General features: G+C 55.1%; 4 protein-coding genes across 4 annotated transcripts, besides 11 other annotated features; all 4 read right to left on the minus strand.

Annotated features, from left to right (window-relative positions):
• Positions 1 to 61: 61 nt before the first annotated feature.
• Positions 62 to 137: a microsatellite.
• A 112-nt stretch (positions 138 to 249) lies between these two features.
• Positions 250 to 624, minus strand: TraAM80_09705 (nuclear transport factor 2; the record flags this gene model as incomplete). The annotated part of the gene is made up of 1 exon (XM_029386373.1): positions 250 to 624. One exon carries the CDS (start codon positions 622 to 624, stop codon positions 250 to 252), a length of 375 nt encoding a protein of 124 aa, XP_029233747.1.
• Position 625: 1 nt separating this feature from the next.
• Positions 626 to 695: a microsatellite.
• Positions 696 to 847: 152 nt separating this feature from the next.
• Positions 848 to 864: a microsatellite.
• Positions 865 to 1,550: 686 nt separating this feature from the next.
• Positions 1,551 to 2,138, minus strand: TraAM80_09706 (uncharacterized protein; the record flags this gene model as incomplete). The annotated part of the gene is made up of 1 exon (XM_029386374.1): positions 1,551 to 2,138. The coding sequence occupies one exon, from the start codon at positions 2,136 to 2,138 to the stop codon at positions 1,551 to 1,553; it is 588 nt and encodes a 195-aa protein (XP_029233748.1).
• An 11-nt stretch (positions 2,139 to 2,149) lies between these two features.
• Positions 2,150 to 2,173: a microsatellite.
• Positions 2,174 to 2,358: 185 nt separating this feature from the next.
• Positions 2,359 to 2,380: a microsatellite.
• Positions 2,381 to 2,386: 6 nt separating this feature from the next.
• Positions 2,387 to 2,426: a sequence feature (A-rich).
• Positions 2,427 to 2,563: 137 nt separating this feature from the next.
• Positions 2,564 to 4,099, minus strand: TraAM80_09707 (uncharacterized protein; the record flags this gene model as incomplete). The annotated part of the gene is made up of 1 exon (XM_029386375.1): positions 2,564 to 4,099. One exon carries the CDS (start codon positions 4,097 to 4,099, stop codon positions 2,564 to 2,566), a length of 1,536 nt encoding a protein of 511 aa, XP_029233749.1.
• Positions 4,100 to 4,267: 168 nt separating this feature from the next.
• TraAM80_09708 (uncharacterized protein) lies at positions 4,268 to 5,125 on the minus strand (the record flags this gene model as incomplete). The annotated part of the gene is made up of 1 exon (XM_029386376.1): positions 4,268 to 5,125. One exon carries the CDS (start codon positions 5,123 to 5,125, stop codon positions 4,268 to 4,270), a length of 858 nt encoding a protein of 285 aa, XP_029233750.1.
• A 182-nt stretch (positions 5,126 to 5,307) lies between these two features.
• Positions 5,308 to 5,341: a microsatellite.
• Positions 5,342 to 5,364: a microsatellite.
• A 129-nt stretch (positions 5,365 to 5,493) lies between these two features.
• Positions 5,494 to 5,553: a sequence feature (A-rich).
• A 55-nt stretch (positions 5,554 to 5,608) lies between these two features.
• Positions 5,609 to 5,631: a microsatellite.
• A 1-nt stretch (position 5,632) lies between these two features.
• Positions 5,633 to 5,664: a microsatellite.
• The last annotated feature ends 25 nt before the right edge of the window (positions 5,665 to 5,689 follow it).

Raw genomic sequence — 5,689 nt, forward strand, 5'->3', positions numbered from 1 at the left:
TCCCCCTCCCCCTCCCCCACCACTCCAGCTCTGTTTTCCGTTACTTTCACTTTCCCCCCACCTTTTTCTCTACCCTTCTGTTCTTCTCCAATCCCTTCTTTCCTCTGCTTCTTCTTGTTTGTCCCCATCTTCTCTCTCAAGACGTGGACACATACGTCCGTGGAGATGAACTTGCTGCGTTTAATTCCCATAGTTCCTCGCTCTGTTTGTATGCATGCGTTCATGGTGGAGGGGGTCATGGACCATCTTCTACTGTCCGCCCCCACCGACTATGCGGAAAATTTGGTTTGAGATGTACCACTGGCCTCCGTCCTGCGCCAGGTGGAACACGTCGTTAAACTTCAGCGGGTGGCGCTCATCCTTCAACATCACCTCGCCATTCACTACCACCAGCACGCCGTTGCTGAGGGACGGATGACAGTCGATGTCCTCCGGCTTAAAGAGGGCCTCGTTAAAGCCAAGGCTGGTGAGACGGGCCATGATGCTCGCGTTACCCTGCAGCTGCTCCCCGACCCATGTCATCAGCGAGTTGGCGCGATACACACCGGCCAGCTGCTCGCGTTGCTTCGAGAAGATTTCATAGTACTGCCGCACAAAGCCCACGCCGACTTCTTGAAAGGACATCTTTTTTTTTTTCTTCTTCTTTTTGATTCCGTTTTTTTCTTTTTTTCCTCTTATTTATTTCTTTTTGTTTTGCTTAAAACAAAGTGGTCGCCTCACTTTTTCTATTAAATGTCTGTCGCCAGCAGGTCCATTTGGGTGGAAGAGACAGTGCAGGTGGGGGTGTGACGTACGCATGCAGGCCGGTGAATCACCACAGGCCCAAAAAGGGGATGCGGCAGTAAATACACACACACACACACAGAGAGAGATATAGAGAAACAGACGGAAAGACTGACATGTATGTGCTGAGAACAACGGAGGCGTTAAATGGCAACAAAGAACCCAAAGAAGAAAAGTCAAACATGAGAAATAAATGCAAACGGAGAAGGCGCTGGCAATGACCAAAGGACGCACGGTGCCAGGCACGCACACGCGGCAAGACAACCCCGTCACAACCTCTTACGCATGCCCCCTTCTTCTCCGCTCACCTCACTCTCCGTGACATCGTCCATTTTCCCTCCTTCACTGAAGCCCGCCTGTCCGTTGTTTGCTTACTCCTTTTTTCTCTTAAGAAAGGAGGCAACATATATATAATATGTTCTTTTTTCTTGTTCTTATTGTGCTGTTTCCTTTTACTCGACGCACCGCACCACCTCTTACACCGCCACAACTGTAAAGGACACACGCAGGCTCATACGTATAACAAATACATATGATTCGACACACACACAGAGAGAGATATATATATAGAGAAATAAAGAGAGGGTGGGAGGCACGTGCAGCGCCCACGGCCCATTTCCGCTCGTTCCTACTGCACATGCAGGCACGCACAGACCCAAGCAAATTGTGCACGCATCACTATCAACGTGTTCGCCATGTGCAACACAACTTCCTTTGCGTGCATTCCCCTCCTCCTCCTCTCTCTGTTGGGAGCATCCACACGGCTCTCACTTCTTTCCTAACCTATGTCTCGGGTCACTGTACTCGGCGAGGGAGAACCAACCTTTGGCCTCGGCCTCCGCAAACGCCGCTGGAAAGGCGGCCTGGTGCCAGCGGAGGTAATTCACCACCTGCCGCTGCAGCTGACGCGGGTTAAGTTGAAACGGGTTGAGTTTGCGGTCAAACGACATCGCCTTGAAGTCCGTGCCGTGCTTCTGGATCAGGTTCACCATGGTGGTGCCCTCCGCCTCACTGACGGGCCTACCGACACGGGACTTTTGCCGCTGTGCCTTCTGCTCTGCCAGCGCGTCCTCCTCCTCTAGGCGACGACGCGAATTTGGCCGCACCTGCTTCTTGCGCAGTTCCACGATGGCCTTGGGGGCACTCGGGTCCGTTGCAAGACCGAGCCGAGTGAAGTTCTGCGCGGCGGTGTTGGAGCCATCAAAGTACTTTTGCGTAAAGTGATTGTTCGCGCCAGCCACATCCACGCGGCGAACGTGGGCAAAGCGCCGCTTGAGGTACTGCTTCTTCCCCACCCGGGTGACAGGGATATTCTTTTTCACCTTGCCCTTCGGCGTCACACGAAGCCGGCTCATCGTTCCGCCTACAGCAGCAGGAGCAGCAGGAACAGTTGCGACTACAACAAAAAGACGCGCACACTCGCACATATGGAAAGAGAGAAAGATGGAGGAAATCGCAGGTAAAGACATCACGGCAAGCACGCAATCCCGATTCCAAGTTTTGCCTCAATCCGTATATAATTATATACACATAGAGGCCTAGAAGCGAATATTCGCCGCGGATGCCACCAGCTTGCACACACACACACACACACACAGAGGGTAAAAAACAAAACAAAACTGCGAAAACACGAAAACCAAAAAAAAAAGCGGTGGAAAAGAGTGTGGATGGCGGAAGTGTGGCAGTGCACAAAACAAATGGGAATAAAGAGAGACACATGTTGTTGTAGTACGATATGTAATTTCCCTCAATGGGACACCATTTTTAGCGTGGTCGCACGTCATGCACTACGCCGCTGCGGTCGATGCCCGTCTTGCCACGTCAGTGCCTCTTGAATCTGCTGGCAGATGGCCCGTTGCTCGTTCTCTGCGAGAACGGGCTGCGGCACGGGGTGGGTGGTGAGGAACCAGCGCGAGACGCGCTCCACGACGCCCATAAAACGAACACGCGAGATTTGACAGGAGTCGTACAGTGGCTGAAGTTCATTCTTGATGAACTGCAGCACCATCCGCCGCTGCACCGCCGCGGGGGAAAACGGCGCTTGTGTGACTGTCGCTGCTTCCCGCCGATCCATCGACGCGGCGGCGGCGGCGGCGGAGACGGCAGGCGAGGTGGTACGCTGCAGGGAACTCACCACCAGAGACTCGGCAGGGCTAAATGGAAGCGCCTGAGGTCTGCCCCCGCGCGACGCACGATCCTTGTAGACCTGCATCAGCTGCAGGAGCGCCCTGCAGCGGCTGCCACGGTGCAGCGTGTGGGACACGCACGCGTACAGCCGCGCCCCCTCCTGCCGCAGAGCCGCAGCTGTTGGTAACGGGACAGGGAGGGTCGACGCATGCATGGCGGCTGTCTGGAACGGCTCCACAGCTGCAATGAGAAGTGCCTCTTCGCGTAGCTTCCATTCGGCCAATTGATATTCCAAGACGTCCAGCCGCCGCTGCGCCACAAGCCGCGGGGCTTCGTCCTCGCTGATCGCCTTCGCCATTTCACTACGCAACCGCAAGCAGGCATCGTGACACTCTACAACGCGGTTCCGAATGTACGACTCGGGCCGCTCCGTCTGCGGCGACGTCGGTTCAGTGTTGCCCTCCGAAGGTATCCACCGGGCCGCCTCCTTTGCCAGCGCCACCACGCAATTGAAGCTCTCCATCTGTTGTGCGTTGCTCGTCATCGGCAGCACCCTTGCCTGGGTCGACGCCACCGCCTGCTGCGCCCGACGAAGCTCCTCCTGCTGCCACTGCACTTGCGCTGTGAGGCGTGCATGCAGGCGCTTCTCAAGCGCCAATTCCGAGGCTCCTCTCAACAGGCGTGACTTGAGGGCTCGACGTGTCGAGAGTCCGTGGGAGCGTCCATGCAACATCACCTCCCGCATGCCGTTTAACTCCCGCACCAAAATTTGTTGCTGCTGCCGCAGGTGCAGGACTGTTCCCCGTGCCTTCTCCAGGCCCGACGTGAGCGTCTGCGCAAGCTCTTCCTTCTCCGCAAGAGATCGCGTAAGTGCCTCCTCATCGGTAGCAAGCGCCACATCCAGAAGATTCTTTTCGGCTGTGAGGAACTGCAGACGCCGCCGCAGCTGTCCACAGCTGAGCTCTAGATGGGGTTCCTCCGCCGTTGCCTCGGCCAGCTCGAATTCCAGCCGCAGCATCTGCCCTGCCCACGACAGATTCCTCCCGTCCCTCCTCGTTGTTGTCCCCGTTATTGCCGCGTTCCTCCCCATGTTGCCCCCCTCCCTCTCCTCATCAGCGTCCTCATCACACGCAGCTTGGTCGTCTGCCAAGTTTGTGCCAGACGCTGCTCGCAGCTCCTCAATGTCCATGGTTTTAGTAGTAATCTCCTGCCGCGCACGGTCGATCGCACTTCGCACAGCCTCCACGTCGTCTCGCAGCACCTGCAGTCTTTCGTTGACGGCAGCACGGGTTGCCTCCAACTGTTGCTGCACTTCCTGTTCCTCCAGGCGCTGCTGGTGTACCCGCACCCGAAGCCGCTACAGTGACTCGGCTGATCGAAGGTCAGGCAAAGCCTCGTACGGCTCTGGCACAACGTAGCGCAGGGAGAAGACATTCCCCACGTCTTTTTTCAACATGGAAAATGCAGTCTTCACTCGATTCACGCGATCAGCCCGCCGCAACGCTGTCTGGGTGGCACGATGTCTCTCCAACTCCGCCTTCTTTTCCGAAATGGCGCGGTCAACGGCCTCCTGCACACTCCTCAGCTCACTGCTGTCGCTGCTGTAACCGTCAGCTTCCCGTTGCAACCGTTTCATTTCCCAAAACGCCTTCACGTGTGGGTCAACGTACTGCGCCACAGCACCACGAATTTCCTGCTTTGCCTCCGCCTCCGTCATGGAAGCCAGTCGTCGCAGCACGGTGAAGAGAAACCCATCATCCTGCGGCGACGCGAACAGATGTTCTGCAGCGATCGCGGCATCGACGCGGCATTCCTCCTGCAGGCGTTCTCGTATCGCTTGCTCCAACTCGGAGACATTCGCGCCTGATCCGCTGCAAGAAGTGTGAGAGCGACCCACTGTGTACTTTTGGGCCTCCTCGCCCTTGACACGCGACTCCGAAAAAGACGTTGGGAAGGAATTCATCAGGGCCGCGTCTCGCTCCCTCTGCTGCAGCTCCGCGAAGGCGACCGAGAGGGTGTTGTGGACGTGGATGTCTAGAAGTTTCTCCACAAGCTGCATCGTGCGCTGCAACAGCTGAGCCCGGAGATCCTCCGCCTTCACCGCCCGCCGCCCGGCACTCGCCCTGCTGCGGCTGCGCCCGCCGCCGTGCCTCGCCGTTGCAGCTCGCGCCGGCGCCGTCGTTGTCGTCGGACGATCGCCCCCAAAAGATGCCATACGCGGAGGCTGCTTCTTCCTTCCCTTGTGCTGCCCCCAACCCAGACCCACGCAGCCCGTCCTTTTTGCGGTGAGAGAAAAAAAAAAAAAACAAAGCCAAGACAAAGACCAGAGTGTTACAAGGTATAGACACACAACAAGACAGCCGTCAGCATACAAGCCTCGTTTCCCACCATGACGGCTTCTTTTTGTTTTTGTTTTTGTTTTGTTTTGTTTCTCACGTCTGTTTCGTTGCATTTTTATTTTACTTTTTCTCCACAACTTTACACAACCCCACATCAAAGAGCAACACCGCACAGGAAGAAAAAAAAAAGCACGCACAGACACTAAACGGTCACACCCAAATGAACAAAACAACAATAATAGGGGAAGGAACACAGAAAAAGAAAAAAAAACAAAAACAAAGAAAAAAAGAAAGAAAGAAAGAAGCACTATCCAAACATAAATAAAGGTACAAACAACAACCGCCTTCCTCCCTCTTTCTCTATCTATCTATCTCTCTCTCTGTATATATATATGTATATATATATATATATATACATGATGGATAGAGAGACTGATGCA

This window comes from Trypanosoma rangeli (assembly GCF_003719475.1).
Source record: "Trypanosoma rangeli strain AM80 chromosome Unknown Tra_15.4_contig_00657, whole genome shotgun sequence".
In the NCBI taxonomy this organism is placed as follows: Eukaryota; Euglenozoa; class Kinetoplastea; order Trypanosomatida; family Trypanosomatidae; genus Trypanosoma; species Trypanosoma rangeli.